The 25,175-nt window shown below is 41.7% G+C and overlaps 1 protein-coding gene across 1 annotated transcript in view; it reads right to left on the bottom strand.

Moving 5' to 3' along the window:
- Positions 1 to 25,175, bottom strand: part of LOC103607302 (sorting nexin-29) — a gene marked incomplete at its 3' end in the record, with an annotated part of 379,169 nt that overhangs the window by 323,286 nt on the left and 30,708 nt on the right. Inside the window, exon 4 of the mRNA XM_008591823.1 lies at positions 20,904 to 21,028. Coding sequence (XP_008590045.1) covers positions 20,904 to 21,028 — 125 coding nt within the window. The remainder of the gene's footprint in view (positions 1 to 20,903; positions 21,029 to 25,175) is intronic.

Here is a 25,175-nt window from a genome sequence, read left to right as displayed (position 1 = left end):
TCCTTCCAGAAGGATGCAAAAACAAACATCTCCAGAAACTAGATGCCAGGTTGATAAGCTCACTAATATTTCAATTCAACTTAACTAGGATCAACCACATTCTTCTAGTGAGCCCTAAACTGGGCTAGGCTACAGGCTACGAGGTAGAGACAAGGACTCATCCCTAAGGGGCTTCCAGTCGGGTAGTCAGCTCAAAGGGAAGAAGAGATCATTCAGCCAGATGACCCTGGGCAAGCCACTCAACCATGCTGAGCCTTGGATTCCTTGCCTGTAAAATGAACACAAAAGTATAACATCGTCCCAGGTTACTGGGATAATGGAAGGAAAGGGACAAAAAGCGCTGAGCACAGTGCCCAGCCCAAGATGAACAAGCACGCTTAGCATAATAATAACCGTCTTAGAAGAGGGCACTTGTGTCGCTGCTTCTTTTTTCTATTAACAGCATCCAAATGTATAAGTATACATGAGTGTGCATACATACTTGTGAATCAAACCAAACTTTGGGATCATTTAGAATAAACTTCCCAGGAATGACTGAAAAAACTACCAACAGGGCAGTTCATTCAGCACTATCTTCTGTCTCAATCCCTAAAAGTCAAACTAATCCCCTTTCCAAACTCATCAGATCTATCCAAACCACACAAAGGTACAAAACAGCCTTCTTTCCACTTGCCCCCTCTCTCAGAAACCAGGACGGGCAGAATTTGGGAAGAGCAATGCCCTAGGCCAACCGGCCAATAAACATGTTTAGAAACACCCCAGACAACTATCATGTTTCAAATCAAGTAATTCACCTTCATCCTGTCTTTCTTAAAAAACGCAGTCACCTCCCTCTGACCTTGAATGAGTAAGAACACTTTACAGTGTGTTTCACCTTTCAATTTTGCAAATTGCTTACTGCTACAGAATCCTTTTAAAGCTCTTCAGAGTGATGCTGCTGATAATAAGAATTATCCCTGTAGGGTTCCAGTTCCACTGCCAGAATTAATGTGGTCTATTTAAAGTGCACCTCACCTGCCAATTAACACATGGAGTGTCCATAATTTAATTTGAGAATATGTTCCAATCTGTTTGCAATATGGGGTTAATTCCAAAAGTGGGCAAGTGCTTCTGGTTCCCTGAACACCTAAAAACCAACTGCCAACAAGAACAAGAGTCAGGAAGGGGGTGTTCAGGTGAGCTGCCCTGGGGCACTTGTTAGCAGAGAATGACTAATAGCACTGGACTTTTGGCAAAGTTTCTAACAGGCCTTGGTTAGTGTTGAGAATTCATACTTTGGAGACCACAAGGAAGACAAAAACCTTGGCTCAAATTCTGTTTTTAGGCATTGTGTGAGCTTGGGCAACTTATTTTGTCTCTATTTTCCTTATCTGTATAATGGGGATGACAGTACCTACCTCTAAGGATTGCTATGAGGAAATAAAAGTACATGTAAACTAACAACAAGGTCAAGGGTTCGGATCCCTGTACCAGCCAGCCACCAAAAAAAAGAAGAGTACATGTAAAGTGTATCCAATAAATGCAGTCAATAAATGTTAGCTATAATTATTAACATACCTGGCAAATAACTGGTGCCCAGTGAAAAACAGCTATGAATATCATTACTACCCTGGCAACAAAAGCCTGGGCACTAAGGCAGGCAAACAGCAGCTCTTCCCCTTTCCTCTAGAAACAGCATCCCTCTTTCCTATAGGAAACGTGTTCCATCAGTTCCTTGTGAAGCTGCCTTCAGCACTACCCCAACCCCTCCCTTCCATGGAACTGGGCAGCAAACCCAGCGGGGGCATCATCTGGCCATTGCAGGGCATCTGCAACTTTCACATAAATAGTTAGGAGGCAGGCAGCTGGTTCACGGCTGTGCAGAGACAGAATCTCATTGTCACAGAGGACTGAAACAACTCTGGGCATCACATTCACAAGTGGAGCAGGAAGAAAGAGGACAGGACAAAGCAGCTTATCAGCCCTTTTATAAGGCAAGGATTTGTAATCCTGGAAAATCATAAGGGAGCAGAGAAATTAGAGAACAGAATGTCAAGACTGGCTTAATCACTTGTGATCCATTACCGGGAGAAGGACATACCACAGCCACAAGCAAAATCAGGGTTCTATTAAGCCAAGGAAGACAGGGGGAATAGATTTGAGGTAGGAAACAAACAGAATCAGCCATATTTGGTGTCAACCACTCCAAGAACAAAAGGGAAACCAAAATTTTCCATATTCCTCCCTGAGAACTGGATACAGGTGTTGCAAAATCCCAGTCACATCCCAATCTGGATAAGCCCGACTGCAAGGTGCAAATGGACTGGCAAAGCAGAGTTTCCAATTAGGAACTGTAGTTTTGTCACTTGGCCATCTTCCAACTAGCCACAAGACTGCCTCCTGGAACTAGAACATAAGGACCATGATTTAAATACAAATCATATATAATAAACACTTATATAAAGTATGTATACTTGACACAATTTTTAGCTTTTTAAAAAACTGTGGTAAAATATACATAATAAAGTTTTCCATTTTAACCCTTTTTTTTTTTTTTTTTTTTTTTGGCAGCTGGCCAGTTTGGGGATCTGAACCCGTGACCTTGTAGTTATAAGGCTGCACTCTAACCAACTGAGCTAAGCGGCCAGCGTTTTTTAACCATTTTTTTTTTTTAAATGATGAACGATAAGAGGATCTTAACCCTTGTCTTGGTGTTGTCAGCACGATGCTCTAGCAAGTGAGCAACTGGCCATCCCTGTATGGGGATCCGAACCCATGGCCTTGGTGTTATCAGCACCACACTCTCCCAAGTGAGCCACAGGCTGGCCCTGTTTTAACCATTTTTAAGTGTATGATTCAGTGGCATTAAGTACATTCACAATGTTGTGCAACTATCACCACTATCCATTTCCAGAACTTTTTCATCATTCTGAACAGAAACTCCACACCCATTAAACAATAACTCTGCCATTTTCCCCTCCCCCAGCCCCCCATAACTTCTACTTTCTATCTCTATAAAACTGACTATTCTAGGTTCGTCATATAATATAACATCAAACAATATTTGTCCTTTTGTGTCTAGTTTCTTCAACATATTTTTGAGGCTCATCCACTTTGTATCATGTATGAATAGTATTTCATTCCTTTTTGTAGTTTTATAATATTCCATTATGTGGATATACTACATTTTGTTTATGCATTTATCTGTTGACAGACATTTGGGTTATTTCCATCTTTTTGGATACTGTGTAGAATGCTGCTATGAACATGGTTGTACAAGTACCTGTTCGGGTCCATGCTTTCAATTCTTTTAGGTATTTATCTAGGAGTGGAATTGCTCGGTCATATGGTAACTCTATGTTTAATTTTTTGAGGAATTGTCAAACTATCTTCCACAGTGGTTGCAACCATTTTACATTAATACTTTGCGGGGGGGGGGGGGGTAGGGATTGGACTGCCTTTATTTCTCTGCAACTGAAATTAACTCTGGGTTTGGTTTTGTTTTTGGCAACTGGCCGGTAGGGGGATCTGAACCCTTGACCTTGGCATTATCCACACCACACTCTTACGAACTGAGGTAAGCGACCAGCTCTAACTCTGCTTTTAAATTCCCTTTCAGTTAGTAAACTCCCTGTCAGTTGGAAAAAACAAAATTGCCAAGTAAAGGTAACTCAGTCACTTCCAGTTTTATTTTTTATTTTTATTTTATTTTATTTTATTTTATTTTATTTTATTTTATTTTATTTTATTTTATTTTATTTTATTTTATTTTATTTTATTTTATTTTATTTTATTTTATTTTATTTTATTTTATTTTATTTTATTTTATTTTATTTTATTTTATTTTATTTTATTTTATTTTATTTTATTTTATTTTATTTTATTTTATTTTATTTTATTTTATTTTATTTTATTTTATTTTATTTTATTTTATTTTATTTTATTTTATTTTATTTTATTTTATTTTATTTTATTTTATTTTATTTTATTTTATTTTATTTTATTTTATTTTATTTTATTTTATTTTATTTTATTTTATTTTATTTTATTTTATTTTATTTTATTTTATTTTATTTTATTTTATTTTATTTTATTTTATTTTATTTGTCTTTTGTCTTTTTCCGTGTCCAGCAACGGATCGCAACCCTCAGTGTTGCCCCCGTACCGGACCGGGGACCGGCAACGGAATTGCAACCCTCAGTGTTGCTCCCGCGCCTCGCTCAGCCAGTGAGCGGGAACCGGTCTGTATGTGGGATCCGAACCCTCGGGCGGGAGTGCCGCCGCGCTTCCCAAGCGGCGCACTATCCAGTGCACCACCGGGCCGGCCCTCCAGTTTTATTTTTAATGTGGTAAAAAAATCACAACAAAATTCACCATTTTCAAGTGTACAATTCAGAACCTGAACCATTTTTTAAGAATGAATACATGCTCGATAGGCTGAAATACTAGATTACCTGTGAAGACTTCAGTAGATTTAAACTTCAAAATTAAACATCGCTACTGACTCTATGAAACAAATGTCAATTATCATGGTGGGAGTGGATGGGGATCACAGAAATAAAGCAGGAAAGCAAAGACAAATTACCACCTACTGCCCATATGTGACCTGGCTCCTCCACTACCTCTTGGCTTCACCTTGTCCCTCATCCTGCTATGGCCTCACGGGTCTCCTTGATGTTCCTCCAATGTGCCAAGCCTGCTCCACCAAAGGCCCACCCAGCCACGTAAGCAGAACCCACACCAGGTAGTCCAACTGAAGGAGGTTAATACAGGAACTCTGTCACAAAGATTTTAGAAAAGCTAAAAAGCCCAATAAAGGGATAATAAGGCCACTTAGAGATGACTGGTACCCGAGACCAGAGGAACAAAAGGAAGAGATGGTGTTGGCAGGGCTGCTAGGCAACAGCTGGACTGTGGCAGAGGGGTTTGTCCTAGGAGGAAAGTGGGATGTTCATGTGGGATGTTCATGGGACCCTGCTGGCGATGTCACCTAAAACAGGGGTGAGAGGAAGGAACACTCTAGCCTCTCTCTTCCTCCCACCTCAGCACTACCTCCAACTGGCCAAGCCATGCTAGAAGGCAGTGGGTGAGGGAGCCTGGTAGACAGAGTTTGCAGGGGAAGGGCAGAGAATAATCGTGAGTACAAACAGGCAACTGACTGTTACAGGCCTTTGAAATTGCTGAACTGCCTGGAATTCCTTCCCCCAATGACAGTGTGGCTACTTCCCTCACTTCCTCTGGTCTCCATTCAAATGGCCCCCCAAAGAGGCTTTCTCTGACCACTCTACATACAATAGTAAAAACTCAACCCAGGGCAGACTGCTAGCAACTCATCAAAATCTATCCTCTTCTTCCTGAACACTCCTCTGCAGTGGCCAAGTGACTCCTCTCTATCATCTGTCTGGTCTTTTACTGACCGGTAACGGGATCGCAACCCTCGGTGTCGCGCCCGTACCGGGGACCGGCAATGGGATCACAACCCCCGGTGTTGCGCCCGCACTGCGCTCAACCAGTGAGCGGAACCGGTCTCCACATGGGATCCGAACCCTCGGCGGAAGCGCCGCCGCGCTCCCAAGCGGCGCGCTCTCCAGTGCGCCACCGGGCCGGCCCGTGCATCTGAAGTTTGAGTCCCTGAATTCTAAAGCTCAGCATAGTACACTTGGCATTCACCCATATTATGCAAGTCTACAGCACCTGCTTTATTAAAAAGTGGGAAACTTCTCTAGCATCAAAGAAACAAGGACTTCTAAAAACTCGTGTCTCATTTCCTTTCAGGGACATACCCCCACCCTGTGCTGAAGAGTCATTTACATTCTGATAGGGGCAGAGCAAAAGACCCATGGAACTTACAGGCTGGATAATTACATCTAAAAACTGACAACTGGAAGGCCAAATCTGAGTTTTAATTTATGAGACACCATGATTAAACACGTTTGAAATAGCCAGAGGTCACGTTTGGCCAAGAGGCATCAGTCAGCTATACCAGACCTTAAAATGCTGGGAAACTTTCCTACCACTTAAAAGCCACTAGCCCAATCCCTCTGGCACCCCAGGAATCCTGGACCCTCCCCAGGACCCTGTGGACATCCCCATAATCTGGCGACCAACAGGTTAACACCTAGCCCATGGGGGATAGCACCCTGGCTTCTGATATCCTTCCCCAAGGCCAGCTGTTCTCTACCAGCTGTTAACTATTTCTGTCATCCTGGACAGAGCTCAGTATTTTCTCTGCACCTTTAGCAAACAGCTTTCAAGGTGTCTTTCATAAGAAGTAGCTGATTTGCAAGTTCATGAATACAACAGAGAAGCAATAAGAGGGAACCAAAAGTGTTTTGGTGGGAGGGTGGGGAGTGAACTTCCCATCACAATCAAAAGGATGGGTTCTCCTGGCACATGCTGCTTCTCCAAAATTAATTTTCTACAGAAATGACATTTTTACCCAAGGTGACCCAATGAAGCTAAATATAAATTCTGCTTTGAGTTAAAATGCAATGAACCGTTTTGAAAAATCCCCACAGAGGATCAAGGAAGTCGGTTTCTCTAATTTTATAGCTGGAGATATATTAATACCACCTGCTTCCAACTGACTGTGAAGATGTATTCATTCAGCAGAGGGAAGGGGTTTAGATTTCCAGGAATATGAAGTGAGGATCCTTGAGTCATTATTTTAAATGTAGTCCTTTGGTGGCCTCTACAATGTAAGTGGCCAGGTAGCTTGCAGTACACTGGAGCTACAATGATAAGCAACGACAGACCCAGTCCCAGAACTTCAAGACAGAGAAACAGTCAAGTAAGTAAACAGGTAATGCCATACTCGGGTTTGATAAGAGAAGGACTCAGGGCTATAGGAGAGCACAGTCCAGCTGAATTCGGTAGGGAGCTCATGAATGACTTCTGAAAGGAATCTGAAACTTCAAGAGAGACTAGATCAAAACCACAGTGAGATACCACTTCGCACCCATTAGGATGGCTGTTATTTAAAGAAAAGAAAAAGAAAAAAATGTGTTGGCAAGGATGTAGAGAGATCAGAACCCTTGTGCACTGCCACTGCTGGTAGGAATATAAAATGGTACAGCAGCTGCGGAAAACAGTTTGGTATTTCCTCAAAAAGTTACACAGAATTACGACATGGCCCAGCAATTCCATTTCTGGGTATATACCCAAAAGAACAAAAACAGGGAAGAAGAAATATCTTATACCCATATTTGTAGCAGCACCATTCATGAAAGCCAATAAGTGAAAGCAACCCAAGTATCCTTTGGGATAAACAAAATGGGATATACACCTGCACTGAAACATTATTCAGCCTTAAAAAGGAAGGAAATTCTGACATATACAACAACACAGATGGACCTTGAAGACATTATGCTAAATGAAGCCAAACACAGAAAAACAAATATTATAAGATTCCACATAAATGCAGTACCTAAAACAGTCAAATTCACTGAGATTAAGTAGAAGATGGCTGCAAGGGGCTGGGGAATTGAGCGTCAGTGTTTATTGAGTACACGGCGTCAGTTTGGGAAAATGAGAAGGTTCCAGAGATGGATGGTGGTGATGGTTGCACAACAATGTGAATGCCACTGAATTGTACACTCGAAATGGTTAAAATGGTAAATTTTATTATGTATATTTTACAACAATTTTTTGAAAAGAAGTTTGGACAGTAGGGCTTTGGGTGAGGGCTGGGGAAGGAGGAGGGTAATGGAAGGGAAAGAACAAAGCGTACTTCCAGACTTGAGTTTCGGTACAGTAGAAACCAGGAGTGCCATCCAAAATAGAGGATTTGGGACTGGCCAGTCAGCTCAGCTGGTTACAGTGCAGTGTTGTAACACCAAGGTCAAGGGTTTGGATCCCCATACTGGCCAGCCGCCCAAAAAAAAGAGGATTTAACAATCTAAATTGGACAGAGGCACTGGGCAATGAAAAGGCAGAGGTACTGAAGGCCATATCCCCCAGAGTATCTAGCAGTAATGCTTTAGTTGCTGAATTGTAGAGAAGTCCCAGGGGTCCCAAAGCAGGGGCCTTGGCAGGAAGGGAACTTGTGGGGCTCAGGCCATCATTTCTTTGCCAACTGGACACAAGTGTTGCAAGGGTTTACCTGCCTGCTGCATATTAGCCTTGGGTGTATGAGAAGATATAAGAGGAAGAGCAGAGATAGACAAAGCTGGTAGGGAACAAAAATCTCGGAAGCCATGCCAAGGTGTGTTACACTTTGTCCCAACTCCCACAGAGACCCATGCAAGAGCATTAAGTGAGGGGCGGAGAGGGGGGAGTGGGATGTCTTTTAAGAAGAACCCTCTTGGGCCGACCCCATGGTGCACTCGGGTGAGTGCAGCACTGGGAGCGCAGCGGCGCTCCCGCCGCGGGTTCGGATCCTATATAGGGATGGCCAGTGCGCTCACTGGCTGAGCGCGGTGCGGGCGACACCAAGCCAAGGGTTGTGATCCCCTTACTGGTCACATAAAAAGCCAAAAAAGAAAAAAGAAAAGAAGAAGAACCCTCTGTCTACAATGTGCAGAGTGGGTTAGAGCTGATCCGGAGTGAAGGCAGAAAGACACAACTAAGATCCCTACTGTTGGTGGGACTGTAAATTAGTGTGACCATTATTGAAATCAGTACGGACATTCCTCAAACAACTACAAATAGGATTGCCATATGATCCAGCAATTCCACTGGTGGATATATACCCAAAGGAATGGAAATTATCATGTCAAAGGGATACCTGCACTCCCATGTTTATCACAGCTCTATTTACGATACCTAAGGGTTAGAACCAACCTAAATGTCCAACAATGGATGACTGAATAAGGAAAATGTTGTATACACAATGGAATACTACTCTGCCTTTAAAAATAGAATGAAATTCTGCCATTTTCAGTAACATGGATGAACTTAGAAATAATTATGTTGACTGAAATAAGCCAGACACAGAAAGGGAAATGCCACATGTCCTCACTCATAAAAAAAGAAAAAAAAAAAAAAAAGAAAGACACAACTGGGGGAGAGAGAAGAGAACTCATTAAGGAAGGAGGAAACATGAGTGGATCTGGGCCCATCTGAGAGAGAGAAAACACAGTGCTTCATGAAGGACTGGTTTAGGGCAGAGGGGAGGGAGGAGGAGGAGGAGGCTAGGAGGAAGCCCAGAGCTGTCCAGGGGACCTGGGTGAAAGGCAGACCCATTTACTAAGCAAGGAACACAGGAGCAAACATGGGCAATGATGAGGATTCAGTCCTGAAAACTTTGAGAAGACTGAGGTACATCCAAACAGACACACTCAAGAGAGAGACAGAGTTCAAGGGAGTGATCCGGGCTGAAGTCTAACTATGACAGTAATTGGCACATGGACAGCAATTTTCACCAGGGAATTCAAACAGTATATGTAGAAATAAGAGTTGACAATGAATCTGGGATTCATAATATTTGAAGGTATAGAAGTGGTACACCAAGAAGGATCAGCAAAGAATTAGAAAGTGTGCCAAGAGGCCACAGCACTGCAGGAAGCAGGGAAGACAGCTTTCCAAAGTCAGAAGATCCTCAGTGCCAAAGAAAAATTAAATTTTACAAGTGGCTCAATAATAGCAATTGTGCCTCTGGTATATTCTGAACCATACCTATCACCTTGTAGTGGACTGCCAACATACAGCATGATACTAATATATTAGTGATTAAAAGAACATCAAATTCCAAGGTTATGCCATCAAATGCCAATAATTGCAGTGGTTCTTTCTTCTTTATCCAGTGGAATGAAAAATAATTCATTTTCCACACTGCATTCTACATTGGCTACTTGGGCTTCCAATAGCTATAAAGTCCACCAATATCAAGCCAAGCCTTTGGGTCAACTCTGGGCCACTTCTAATTCATTTTTGCTTTGTTCCTCAGAAAGAAATCACTTCCCCTGTAGTACTCTGGAGTGATCCTGGTATAAAGTACCCCAGGAGCCATGAAATATACTACTGTGCACATTGATTAATGCCCTTTCTTCCAACCAAGATGTATTCGTTTATTGAACTGTTTTTGGTTTTGGTTTGTTTGTTTTTTTGGGGGGGGGCATTTTATTTGGAAATTGGCCAGTACAAGGATCTGAACCCATGAACATATTTTTACTGAAGAACATATATACTGCCAGATACCACGCTAGGAGCTGGGGAGTGATGAGGAAGCAAAACAAACATGGTGTCCTGCCTTCAGGACTGTCTAGTGGGGTATACAGACAACACACAGCTGAATGTGGTCTCATGAAAAGATAAGGTGGGATCTCCTGTCCTTTGTTCTGTAAGACAAGGGTTGGCAAAAATTTTCTGTAAAAGGCCAAATAATAAATACTTTACACTTTAAAGACCAGACAGTCTGTCATAACTCTGCCTAAAAGTAGCCACAGACAGTCTGATGACACACGGGCACAGCTGTGTTCCAATAAAACTTTATTTACAGAGAGAGAGAGAGAAAGAGAGGAAAGAAGACAGAAAGGAAGGAAGGAAGGAAAAAATGGCCAGATAGACAATAACTAATGTCTGCTGCAATTATTCAGGCTAACCTAACTAGAAGAAAATGCTTATACAACAAGCAGAACCAGACTCTGAAAATGCAGACTCCCTTCTCACCATTACCAAACCAATCACTTGTGTAGATAAATCCAGTCATTTGTTAAAGTAAGAGGAAAACAAATTCCACTGGACACAGCAGACCCTCACCTCTGGAGTTTGAATCCAGCCAGTCCTAAAGCAGACACACCAGGTGACTTCATCCAAGCCTGAGTCCCTCATAACCCAACCATCTGGACAATCTATTCAACAGGAATCTGAGTTTGTGATGGACGCTGCCTCCCCACCCACCCACAATGCCCAACAAGACAAAGCTGAGTTGCTGGCTTCGCTGCTTATAATCATGTCTGTCTTGCCAATGTTTCATAAGTCAGGGATGTGTAGGCAAAAACTCTCCAAGGCAAAAACAAAAAGAAACCTGAATGTGAGGCACAAAACAAAAACACCTAACATGCAGCAAACTAGAGTATGGGAGATGTACACAGGCACTGATTAAAATTATCACAAAAATGAAGGAATACTGCATGCAAACTCAACTCTCCCAGGCTCTTTTATATCAGAAGGAAAACTGATTGTAGAAAAGTAAATGAAGGTGGTCACACAATGATGGCACATCTGGCCACAGGAAAAGGCGTCAATTCAATGCACTTTCAGATGGAAGATTAGTATGAAATCAGACCAATTTCCCAAAACAAAAGAAAAAAAAAGCAAAAAAGCTAAAAGCTAGACAATTTTTTTAACACTTTTTTTAAAAAACTGAAGTCCTACAAGCTCTGCAAAGGCAGAAAAGACTTGAGGGACCAAGATCTCAAAGAAAACGGAAGTCCACAGACATTAGTCCTACATTCGGAGCGGTTTTTGCCCTTGAGGCTTTTTCCAACTACATAGAGATTCTACGACGAACTTTCAGAATGCCCACAGAGTCTGAAAGGAAAAAAAATTAGTAGTATGACACTGGTAAACACCTCAGGGGTCAGCTGTATACTGCATAGAATAGTGTCCCCCCAAAATTCATGTCCACGAGAACCTCAGAACATGACCTTATTTGGAAAAAGAATCTCTGCAGATGTTATTAAGTTAAGATGAGGTCATACTGGATTAGGGTAGGCCCTAAGTCCAATGACTGGTGTCCTTGTAAGGAGAGGAGAGGACGCACAGAGACACAGAACAGAGTAAAGAAGGCCATGTGAAGAGAAGGCCGGGATCAGAGCAGTGCGCTACAAGCCAAGGAACACCAAGGATTGCTGACATCCACCTAAGCTAGGAACAGATTCTCCCTCAGAGCCTCCAGAAGGAACCAACCTGCCAACACCTTGATTTAGGGATTCTAGCCTCCAGAACTGTGAGAGAAACAATTTCTGTTGTTTTAAGCCACCCAATTTGTGGTAATTTGTTACAGTAGCCTTAGGAAACTAATGTAAGTTAGAAGAAACCCCAGAGAACTACATCGGAGAAATAAGGGAGAAGCAGAAATACACCACCCCTCACAGATGCTAAAGCCCAGGTGTGAATTGGCTTAATCCTTGATGAGATTAAATTGATCTTCCTTTGCCTTAATTGCCCTCCAGAAGCAACAGCAAATCCTCTCTGGAAAAAAAAACATCATCCCAAACTTCAAATTATCTCTACAATTCTTCATTGACAACACCTGGCATTCAGTCAAAACTACCAGGCATGCACAAAGAATGTATTAAAAATCAAGACAAAAACAAACATAGGGAACTTCTGGCTAAAGCCAAGTAAGAAGTTTAGCAAAACCTCTCCCCTAAAAGCAATTATGAAACTAGATAAAATTAACAACCATTTCAGCACTCTGGAAATTGACTAAAAGCATAAAAATCTGAGAGGTATTTATGTTTGAAAACTGCTGAATTTCAGATAAAAACAGTAGGAATCTGTGGAGTTCTTGCCTGGGGCTTCTCCCATCTCACCCCACCAGACCCCCAGGTAGGTTTATGCAGAGGCCAGTCAGGGTGGGGCAGGCCTAGAGGACCACAGCTTGCCTGCTGAGGGTGAGGGGGACTCACTTGAATTGCAGTGTGGTCAATACCCTTGCCTGTGTCACTGTCAGTGGAATTGAGTTCTCTTGGCAGCAGGTGAGCAGGGAGCAACACTGTCAAGCTAAGTTTACCTGCCAGTAATCCTGCCGACTGGGCCAATTGTCGAGCTAGGGCTGGGTCTGGAGCTCACAGACCCCTCAAGCCTGTTCACAGACTGGGACACAAACCCTTCACACACCAAGCTGGGTCACCAGACCCCTCACACGCAGGTCTATGAGCTAGGTAACTGGCAAACAGGTCCTTGGAAGCTGTAGGTTTGAGAGCATGGCCATGCATGGCGCACACGTGCATGCACACTAACTCCATACACACACACACACACACACACACACACACACACACACAATTTGCTTACAAAGAATGCGTCACACCACCCCCAACCACACCTAAGGCAAGGGGGCCTGATTCAACTATCCTATTTTCCCAACAAACATCAACTCTACTAGCCTTAGACTGCAGTCGTGGCTGGGTCAAAGATACCCCTGGTTGAGACTCCATGCCTGAACAGCAGGCTGGCCAGGGCCCAAGCTCACTCACTTCTGGCCAACCCTGAGGCTGTGTATGTGCACAGGGAAGACATGAAAGGAGTATCAGAATGAGAAGAGAGACCAGAACAGAAAAAAAAGTTTGTAGAGATGATGACTGAAACTTCCAAAATTTTAGTTGTATAGAATCTATATATCAAAGAAGCTCAACAAACCCCTACTAGAATAAATAAAAATAAACCCACTATGAAACTGGATAAAATTAACAACCATTTCAACACTCTGGAAATTGACCAAAAGCGCAAAACCCTAGATACATCATTGTCAAACCTACTGAAAGCCAAAGATAAAGAAGGATTTGTGAAAGCAGCAAAAGTGACTCATCAGGAGGAAAGCATCAATTTGATTAGTAGGTGACTTCTCAGAAAGAATGGAAGTCAGAACCACACATGAGCATGAAGGAACTTTGGGAGGTGATGGAAATGTTCTGAAAATGGATTCTGGTGATGGTTGCACAACCCTATAAGTTTACACTTAAAATGGGTGAATTTGATAGTAAGTAAATTACACTCCATTAAAGTTGTTTTTTAACAGAGTAATCACCTCTCTTTCCACCAAGTGAGGACACAGCGAGAAGGTAGCTGGTCGTCTGCAACCTGGAAGAAGGCCCTCACCAGTACCTGACCATGCTGGTGTCCTGATCTTGAACTTCCAGCCTCCAGAAATGTGAGAAATGAATTTCTGTTGTTTTGGATGAAGGAAGGAAGAAAGGAATAAACAAATAAATGAGTGATTTTTTAATTAAAAAACTACATCCCTAAAAATCCTGTTATATAAGGGGTGTTTTAAAAAGTTCATGGATGGCCCGGTGGCGCACTGGATAGTGCACCGCTTGGGAGGTGCGGCGGCGCTCCCGCCCGAGGGTTCGGATCCTCTGTTGTTTTGGATGAAGGAAGGAAGAAAGGAATAAACAAATAAATGAGTGATTTTTTAATTAAAAAACTACATCCCTAAAAATCCTGTCTGTTGTTTTGGATGAAGGAAGGAAGAAAGGAATAAACAAATAAATGAGTGATTTTTTAATTAAAAAACTACATCCCTAAAAATCCTGTTATATAAGGGGTGTTTTAAAAAGTTCATGGAGGGCCCGGTGGCGCACTGGATAGTGCACCGCTTGGGAGGTGCGGCGGCGCTCCCGCCCGAGGGTTCGGATCCCACATACAGACCGGTTCCCGCTCACTGGCTGAGCGAGGCGCGGGAGCAACGCCGAGGTTTGCGATCCCGTTGCCGGTCCCCGGTCCGGTACGGGGGCAACACTGAGGGTTGCGATCCGTTGCCGGACACGGAAAAAAGACAAAAGACAAAAATAAATAAATAAATAAATAAAAATTAAAAAAATAAATAAATAAAAAGTTCATGGAAAAATTTATATATCTTTTAATTCTATTTTTCCACAAATTTTTTAAAGAACCCTCCTATTAAGATGATTAGTGGGTATTATTAACAATTATACACCAATAAATTCAAAATTTTAAAACCAACACCTTCCTTAATAAAACACAACTTACCAAAACTCACACATGAACAAACAGAAAACCTGAATAGTGCTATATCTATTAAAGAAAGTTAATCTGTAATGGGAAACCTTTCTATAAAGAAAGCTCCAGTTCCACCTTCATCAGTAAATTATTCCACTTGAAGAAGAAAAATGCCAGTTGTATACATATCCATCTAGAAATAGAAAATAAAAAAAAGAAAATACTTCCCAACTTGTTTCATGAGGCCTGAATAACCTTGATCCCAAATTGAAAAAGAAATTACAAGAAAATAGAGTAACATGTCAATTTATTCCATAAAGATAGATGTAAAAATCTTAAAGTCAAATCCAATGATATACAAAAAGAACATACATCATTACCAAGTTGGGTTTATTTTAGAAATTCAATCTCAATAGATGCAGAAAAAGCATTTGATAAAATTCAACATCCATTCATGATTAAAAACTCTTAGCAACTTAGCAACTAAATACAGAAGGGAACTCTTTCGTGTGTGTGAGAGAGAACTCTCTCAATCTGATAAAGCTTTTCCTCTGAGATTAGGAAGAAGACAAGGATGACCATATTTCCACTGCTATTCAAAAGTTCACTGGAGGACCTACAGATATAATAGAGAAAAAAAATCATAAAAATTTGAAAGGAAGAAATAAAACTCACCATTTGCAAAAATTAAAAAAGAAAAAGGAAAACATGATTACACAAGTAAAAAAATCCAAAACAAACGCAAAAATATACAGGTAAGCTATTAGAATTAACCAGTGAACTTAGCAAGGTTGTTAGATACATGATCAATATACAAACAACTGCATTTCTATTTACTACCAACAAACTATCAGAAGATGAAAATTTTTTAAATCCCATTTATAACATCAAAAAAATCTCAAATATCTGGGAATAAATGTAACAAAATATGTTCACAGAAACATACAGAACAGTTTAGATAACCAGGCTTAAATAAAGGATGGCTACACCATGTTCATGGATTGGAATATTCGATAATGTAAATACGTGAATTCCTCCCAAATTGGTCTACTGATTCAGTGCAAACCCAGTTGAGATTCCAGCAAGTTGGGCTTTTTTCTGGAAATTGACAAGAGGATTCAAAGATGCATGTGGAAATGTAGAAAGCCAAGAATAGCCAAAACCCTGAAGAATAAGTAAAAGGACTTGCACTTAACAGTTATAAAGATTTTTTTATAAAAATATAGTAATTAAGGTAAATTGTTATTGGTACAAGGGTAAGTAAACTCAAAGAGTATAATAGAAAGTCCAGAAAAATACCTAAAAATATATGGACACCTGATTTATGACAGAAGTGGTATAAGGACAGTTGAGAAAGAATAGTAAGTGTTGCTCAGTCAATTGGATAAGGATAAAGGAGAAAAAAATCTTGACTCTCTCACACCATATAAAAAAATTAATTCCAGGTAAACCATAGATATCAAAATAAAAGGTAAAACAGAACTAGAAAATCAACGTATAATAATCTTCATTACTTTGGAATAGGCAAAGATTTCTTAAGCAGAATACAAAAGTTATATCATTAAGAGGGCAGATAAATTAGATATGAAAAGCATGTATCCTAGGAAGAACTTGTATACGGAATATATAAAGAACTCCTACAATTCAATAAGACAGCAACCCACTAGAAAAATAGGCAAAAGATCTGAACACCTGCATTACAAAAGAGGATACCTGAATGGCCAATAGGCCTAAGAAAAGGGGATCAACAGCATTAGTCATCAGGAAATGACAACTAAAACCACGATGAAACACCACTACACACTCCTCGGCACAATGTCAAGTGTTAGCAGGAACATGGAGGCACCACTGCTCTGGTACAAACCACTGATGAAAATACGAATTCCCCTTACCAGCCAGCCACCAAAAAAAAAAAGAAAATATGAACTGGCATAACCACAGTCTCCTCTAAAGCTCGACATTTATGTAACCTATAACTAATTAATTCTACTCCTAGACTGAACTGAAACACATATATTCATTCACCAAAAAATATGTACAAGAACAGTCACAGCAGCACTACCTATAATTGCCCCAAACTGGAAATGGTCCAAATGCCATTAGTAGGAAAGTAGATAAACTGTAAAACACTAAATATCAATGAAGGTGAACATGAATTAAGGTTCACCAACAACATGGCAGAATCTCACAAAACAATATTGAGTGAAAGAAACCAGACACAAAAGAGAACATACTAAATTACATTCAAAACCAGGCAATCCGTGGTACAAAAAGCCAGGGTAGTTGTTACTTTTGGGGGGGAGGTGGGCAAAATAACTGGAAGATGGCAGGAGGGGGGTTCTGGGGTACTGGTAACGTTCTATTCCTTGATCCTAGATTATACTAGCATGAGTGGAGTCACTCAGTGATACGCTGAGCTGTACACTCACCATTTGTACATTTATTTGCCTGTATACATAGATTAAAGTTTAGGTTAAAAACATGTCAAGTATTCGGATCCCTGCACCGGCCAGCCACCAAAAACCAAAACAAAACAGAGAAAAAGACACATCATTGCCTTCATTCAGCACTATAGGAAAAGTGACAATGGGTCTCCATAAAGTGAGCTATCACAAACTTAACATGTTCAAAAAAGTATTTCCTCTATCGTGGACCATGATCCCAAAAGGACCAAAGTAAAATATCAAGATGTGGGAACAAGAAGTATTTTCCTGATTCTAACAATGAGAAAGACAGCAGCACAGTGCAAATATAAATGGCAACCAACACTCCATCTGTAGGGTTAGGGGCAATAGGGAGAGGTGGAGACTGTGTTGAATAGAGCACATTTGCCCATCTACAGTGGGCAGTCATATTCCGCTCCAGCCAAAGACACCACTGCAAATGTGGGCCCAGAGTCACAGACTGAAGTTTAAGAAAAGCAAGAAATCCATATTTCAACATGAAATCTCACAATTTTTAAATGTAGGCAACTCTTAAAAAAAAAATTTAAGCACACTGTACAAGGGCACTAGTTTCTGAACTCAGTCCTCAGTGCACCCTTGCCCCAGAGGACCAAATGCAGACACTCAGCATTATCTACTGTTTTGTGATTTTCAACAATATCATTTTGTTCAGTCATTACTTTGAAGTTAAGCTTTTCTCTCTTTAAAAGGTCATGCTTCTCATCTGTAGACAGAGCTAACACAACAGAAACCTTGTGGATTAATTCACTGTTATTTCTTCTCCCTTGTCACTTTCAATTTATTTAACTGGTCTACCGTGGTCTACAGAGGAGCAATAATGGGCATCAGCCCACTGCCAGAGAAGGGAGAAGTAATTTAAAGAGGGAAAAGGCAGGAATTTGAAGTCAATCTGACCTGGGTTGGAATCCTCAGTTCTGTGTTTTACCAACTTGGGCAACTTAACTTACTTGAGCCTCAGTTTCATCATCTGAAAAATAAGGACACAATGGCCTACCCTGGAAGGCTGCTGCCATGCTGTTATCCAACACCAGCCCTGGCAGCTCTGCACCAGGGCCTGGGCTTCGCAGGCACACTCTCATGGAGCCCCCACCATACCCCTTCCTTACGTAACACATGAGGAAACGGAAGTTCAGAGAGGGGATGTCCCAGAGAGCTCATGTGCGACAAGTCACTGAGCGGGGATTTCAACCCTGTAACCTGCCTCCAGAGCCAATGGTCTTAACCGCTATGCCACACAAAGTGGCTAACCCCACAGTTAACATGGACGAGGGGGCAAGCGATGCTCATTTCCATGCAATTCTCCTTGGATTTCCTTCATTCTGTCTGAAAGGGTCATTCCAATGGCTTTAAGAACAGCCTCAAGAAGCCATTAATCTGATCTTCCCCAGCTCTTAGCAGTTGAAAAACCTCCCGTCCCCCACCCTGTGAGGATTTTAATCAAACATTCAATAGAAGGAAAGAAGTTGTGATCAGGACTATGTAGCAACCAGTGAATGGTTAATTAACACTGCTGACAATGACAACAAAGCCCTTGGCAGTCACTTAAGGGCTAAGCTAGTTGGTCCTTGCCCTTCTCCTAATTGGCTAAGAGGCCACCCAGCACATCCACATCAGCAGAAAATAGCCAGAGACTGCCCGTTCATGTGTCTCTTCACAATGCAGGTGTAGAGCTCACGCTAAGACAGAGAGGAGCGGCAAGAACACCAACACTTTCCAAACATATTGGTGCTTCTGATTATCAGGGCCAGGTAACAAAAAGACAAGAAGTGTTCTAGTCTGGATGGGAACAGAAAGAGTCACTCTTCATGGTCAAAAGGTCAGAGCCTTGGGCCGGCCCAGTGGTGCACTGGATAGTGCGCCGCTTGGGAAGCGCGGCGGCGCTCCCGCCCGAGGGTTCGGATCCCACTTACGGACCGGTTCCTGCTCACTGGCTGAGCAAGGCGCGGGAGCAACACCAAGGGTTGCAATCCCGTTGCCGGTCCCCGGTCCGGTACAGGGGCAACACTGAGGGTTGCGATCCGTTGCTGGACACGGAAAAAGACAAAAAAGACATAAAAAAAAAAAAAAAAAAAAAAAAAAAAAAAAAAAAAAAAAAAAAAAAAAAAAAAAAAGGTCAGAGCCTTAAGCAGGGATGAGATGAAAGAGTAGTTAAAAGGGTACTGGGGAGAGGAAGGTAACTGGTTAAATATTTATTAGCTGTTATGAATTAAAGGAGCTGCTTCAAATGAAGTTCTCACTGTATCCTCCTGAAACCCCCAAGCAGACAAGACTCCCCTCCTTTACAGGTAGAAAAGCTAAGGCTGAGAGGGGAACTTTCCCAAGGTCATACAAGGCAGACCCTCGCAGTCTGACTCCAAAGCCAGGGTTGCCTCCACCCTGCCCGGCAACTGCCCTCGGCTGGATGGGAGCAGACCAAGAGCCTCGTCGCTTACTCCACACCAGGTCCTCTAAGGTCACTCCCCCTGAGACAGATAGGATGGAAATGAGATGAAATATGAGAGTCCAGGAAGTCTAGGGGGTTTCTAGGAAAAGCTATGTCCTCGAAAAGTTCATCAACCAACCCAGAACACTGAGCCGCCCCCACGCAGAGGCTCGGAAGCATCCCAGAGATGAGAAGCCACTGCAACACTCTTGAGACTGACACACACGTGGCCAAGGCAGCTGGCAGTGATTTCTACACACGGTGAGGCCCCTGAAGTTGGCTTTTCTCTGAACTGGCTCCCTCCGTCCCTTTCTTTTATGAAGCAGACGCAGAAGCACTGAGGGAAATTGAACAGTGACAGGAATCTCTCTCGAGGCTGTCCCTTGACACCAACAATAGTCATTTCTGAAAATGAGCTACTGGTGAGATGAATAGGAATCAAAAATTTGTTGAAGGGCTGAGAAGAAAGAAGGTAGAGACAGCAACTTGAGGGAGAGAGAGGCTAAGGATTCAGTTAGCAGAGAATTTTCAGACACCTCCACCAACCACAACCTGGCCTGCCTTCCTGCTGTGAAAGAACTAGCTGAAGATAACACATTTCACTCAGCAGTAGCACTGCCATTATTACAGTGACAAGAAAGATTCAAAACTTTGGGGCAGCAGCCACAAGCAGGGTTGGAAAGAACCTGCTCTTTGGAATGTGGGGGGAGGAGGACTCCATAGGACGTTTTGTATATGACATGACACACTCCAAGGTGCAGAACCAAAGCAAATCACTTTGAACAGTTTCCTCATCTATACAGCAGAGATAAGAAAGGTCCCTACTACTTATCAGGATGTCGTGAGAACTACACGAGTTAATTTATATCAAAGACTAACAAAATGCAGGCTTGCACTAAGAACTAAGTGTTAGTAGTTGTTATTAGCATTATCGCTATCATTCATACGGGAAATGCCTTTACAACATTAAAATGGATGACAGCAGAACTCTAAGCTCAGAGACTGGCAGGGTTTCTGCTGCTGTTGTTGAAGACATTTAATTATGAAACGCCATGCTATCCCCATGCATTAAATTAAAACAGATTATTAAATTTCCCAGCAATTGCCACACCATATTGGTGAAATAAGCACATTGGCTACAGGCCCCCGAACCCAGAGGAGTGTCTAACACGTGGCTCTGAGAATTCTGCACAAATGATAACCTCATTTAAATTAAGATGCCAGACAACGCCATTATTTTTTTGACTACAAATAAGATTGCTGCATGCACGTGCACGCACACACACACACCCTCAACCCCAGTCCCACACAATGACTGCCTTGCCTACTATTAAAAAATAAATAAAAATAAGAGAGAGCAAGAGAGACAATAAGCCTCTCCTGTCCAGAATCAGGGGGAGCAGTACCTGTTTCAGTTTTGCTGGCGAAGCCGGCTGCCTGTTTGATCGCTGCCGCTGTGAGTGCTAATCCTCGACTCCTCTTCAAGCCATGCTGCAGGACCGCTTCAAACTGGGCACACAGGCAGGTTACCCTGCGAAAGAACCAGTGACTCATCAATCCACACTGTGAAGGGAGTAGCAACCAGGGTGGCAGCCCAGCATCTCCAGGGAGCGAGTGAGTCCCCAGGTATAAACCCCGATGTAGACAGGAGCATCTGGATTTCCAGGCAGGGGCTTGGTAATTGACCTGCGCTGATCCACCACCACCCCCTATTTATGTTCATTTCACATAACTCAGGGATGCCCTCAACACAGTCTACCATAGTCATCAGACCCATGAAAGCATAGTAACAATTCAGAGGAACAACAGGAAAGGGAATTGGTGCCAGCTAGCAGGAGGAAAAAAAAACAATTAAAAACAAATCAGTTCCAGTAGGGAGGGACTGTGTGTTAATTGTATCCAATTCCCAAATTTCAACTCTAATTCATATCACATGTAGTTTAAGGAATACTATAATATTTTCAGAGACTGAATTCACCAGTCTGCCAAATTGGAAATATTGTATAATTTCATGGCCTGTTACATACAATAAAAAAAAATATGAATTCCAATTCTTGTTCTTTATTTTGTTGTAAGAAATTACATTGTGAACTCAGATCCAGAGTTGACAGAATTTTCAATTAAGTTTCTATTACCGAGCATTTAATTTAATGTATTTCTCCATAACCAAAGAAACAGGAGATTCAGGAACATGTCTACAAAGACGGGGTCATAGCAACTACACTCGATTCTTGTAATCCTTGCAGGACTCTGCCTCTCTGCATCTATGGACTTGAGAGGCAAGCCTTCCATTCATTCATGCAACAAACATCGAGAAACCCTGAACACCCGACATGTGCCAGGCACTATTCTGGGCTCAAAGGTAGGAGCGAGACAGGCAAGGTCTCTGCCTCACCACAATTGCATGGTTCTAGCAGAGGCAGATACACAAAAAAGCTAACCAAGCCATTTTAGTTAATGAGGACTTTGAAGAAAATAAAGCAGAATGAGGTGGTAGGTGGAGATGAGGCAGAATAGACTTAGATTCTGTAGACTGAATAGTGTTAGCCTTAGAGTTATGACCTGGATATGACAAAAGGCAGCAGGCTGAACAGTGGGGCCCACTGCAAAGGCCCTGAGGTAACTACCATCTGGCTCAACCCTGCCTAACTGCAGGTATTTCCTGCTGCACCCACCCCCATACCTGTAGCAATAATACTCCAGGTGTTTATCATTCTGTGGGTGGTAAAACATTGTCATACTCATTATTTCACGAGCTTCTCCCATCAAGATTATGATATAGGTGAGGCAGGTATTATTATCTCCATTTTACACTTGAAGAAACTGAGGCTTAAAGACATTTAAGTGATCTCCTAAAGATAGTGCATGATGAGCCCCACCCAACCCCGTGTTGATCCAATGTAGTTTCTACTATACCCCATACCACCATGACAAACATCCTTTATTCTAAGATATAAGTCCTCTCATGCCCATACCCAATCTTTATTCAAGTGATTCTGTCTATACCAAGCAACCCTAAGACAGCACCAGCAAATAGACAGCATTCGTGCCTTTACTCTGTTTTCCATGACTGTGACAGACATCATGAATCCATCCCAGCAGCCTAAGCTACCACTGCCAAATGATCAAGTTGGCGCTCCACAAGAGGAAGCCTACTTGGTATCCCAAACCTAATACTTCCCCTCAACTACACTATTTGGTTTGCACCTCCTATCTTGTCTTTCCCGGATCCCCTAGCTCGATACCTGGTACACAGTGTGTGCTTCACAAATGTTTTTCCAGTGGGTAGGTAAATAAATGGGTGATTAACCCTGAACCATGGGTCCTAGAATACTCCCCAACATTGAAACAACACTCTTTGCTGGGCAGATGTCACTCTTAGATATTACATGTGCATATGCTAGTTACTCTCTCTTCATATCCATGCAGGCATATGGTTGAGAGCTTCCTGAAAGCTGGGACAGTCACCAAAACTATCTAAATTCCACAATAACCAAAATAGTGGCATATAGCAAAATGGACAGGGCCCTGTCTCAGGGGGAAAAGAAAAAAACCACCCTGGGCTGTGTTCAGAGTTCTCTGTAATTAACCAAAACCTCTAACCTTTAAAAGAATGGTCTGCAAAATACAACAATCAACCTAACAATCCCCATCAGTTTGCTTGGCTCCAATGCACAGGTCAGTAACCACCAGGCAAGCTCTAGATAAAACCTGGCCCCTAAGGAGAATGGAATGTAGGCGAACTGCACAAACCCAGTCCTCAAGGTTTGGGTTGCATCAGTACTACCTCCCAGATGCACACAGGTCACAATTAACCTAACACAGCAGAAAAACCCAGGTGGATACTAATCTCATAATTAACTCATTATGACTCCTGCCTTGCTGAAGGCCATTCTACTTAGCATCTTCCCCATGTCCCCTTTTTACCTCCCCATTTCACCTGAGCTTGTCATTCAAGACTTAGCTCTAGTACCCCTTCCTCCAGGAAGCCTTCCTTTACTGTAGCACTTGCCACTCTCTCTGTTAATGATCTGATGTTCATGCTGTCCCCTCTTGCTGTGAGATGCCCTTGCACTCGGCACTATATGCCTGGCTATTATGGAGCATGTGACCAAAATGGTCCCTCCCCACAGAACTCAGATTTTGAATTTGATGTACATTTTTATGAAAGATGCACCTCAGGAGTTCTTATATAATTTGCCATTCAAATCCAGGTCAGTCAGGACTGGTGGATCAAGAGAACACACTTGGCCAAGCACACAAATCTACTCTTTAGCTTGTGGTGGGCACACTCTGAGACACTGATTTATAACCATGTCATCCTAAGGTTGTCCATTGCTTCCTATCCTTGCTTGGCTATATGGTAATTCCTGCAAAATGAAAGGGGCACCTGCTTTAGTGCAGCTCTTTATGTTCTCCGCTCAGTCCCTCCTATTTCCCAGGATGCTCTCTGCTAACTGCTCTTAGGCTTCACTGTGATGGGTTGGTTGTCTCCATCGCATTTCATCACATCAAACTTCCACTCAAAGTTAATGAATTGGGGACATGTTTTTAATTAAGTGGGGCACTGAATAACTGAATGTTTTAATTTTTTTAAAAGTACCAGTCAACAAAATCACTCCAAGTTTTTATGCATACAGCTGTTTCCCAGATGAATGGTTAAATAAAATGTGGTACACCCGTACAATGGAATACTATTCAACAACAAGAAGGAATAAAGTACTGATACGTTCTACAAAATTTATGAACCTTGAAAATATTATACTAAAGAAGCCATTCCCAAAAAACCACACACTATGATTCCACGAAATGTCCAGAAAAGGTAAACACAATGGTGCTTCCAAAAGTTGATGGAAAGATTTGTGTTATCATTTAATTCCATTTTTCCAAGAGCTTTTGGAAATACCCTCATAAAATAACTTTCTCCTGCTGAATTTAAAACTGTCCATCAACACCAGCATAGCTGGATGCTGCACCAGCTCAACTAATTCACTGCTAAGATTCCGCATGCATTTGTTTTCACAAGTTTTGTCCTATATTTCAGGATTGTTTAGCCTGCCACATTAATCTATTATAAGATTCCTAAGAATCCTGTACTATTTTATGGCAAATGTTAGAACAACAAACAGAATCAGTAATGCTGCATTTTTATAAATTGCATCAAATTAACCTTGTGATGGAAGGGCATATTTCAAATTGATTATTTTACTATGTTACAGCTTTACTGGAACTTTTTTGAGAAAATCAAGTATAATCGTGAAAATGGACTGGATTATCCCCATTTTTAAAACTCCAGTGTTACTTAGAATGGAGTCAGTTATACCCATAAAAATCAGCCAATTAACAGCATTAGCCATATCTCAGATTTAAGACAGTACAATAATCAACTATCCTGCTAAAGCAAGGCCATTACATGACTATCATTTGAAATGGGCCATGCCCTACATTTGTTTATAAATGAAGTTTTCAAAAAGGTTCGCACCCTTTGCTCATGAATTTCACTAGCAGAAATCAATCCTATACTATAATCTACAAGTCAGGTAAAGATTTAAGAATAAAAATATTCAAAACAATATTATTTACACTAATGGAAAGTAGGAAATATCTAAATATTTAACACTTGGAAACCTGGTTAAAAAAATAGCACAGCATATAATCAGATGCCACTTAACCCTTAA

Source organism: Galeopterus variegatus, unplaced genomic scaffold, assembly GCF_000696425.1.
Source record: "Galeopterus variegatus unplaced genomic scaffold, G_variegatus-3.0.2 Scaffold150, whole genome shotgun sequence".
Lineage (NCBI taxonomy): Eukaryota > Metazoa > Chordata > Mammalia > Dermoptera > Cynocephalidae > Galeopterus > Galeopterus variegatus.
Note: the sequence above shows the minus strand (reverse complement) of the source record. Positions and strands in the feature narration are given on the sequence as shown.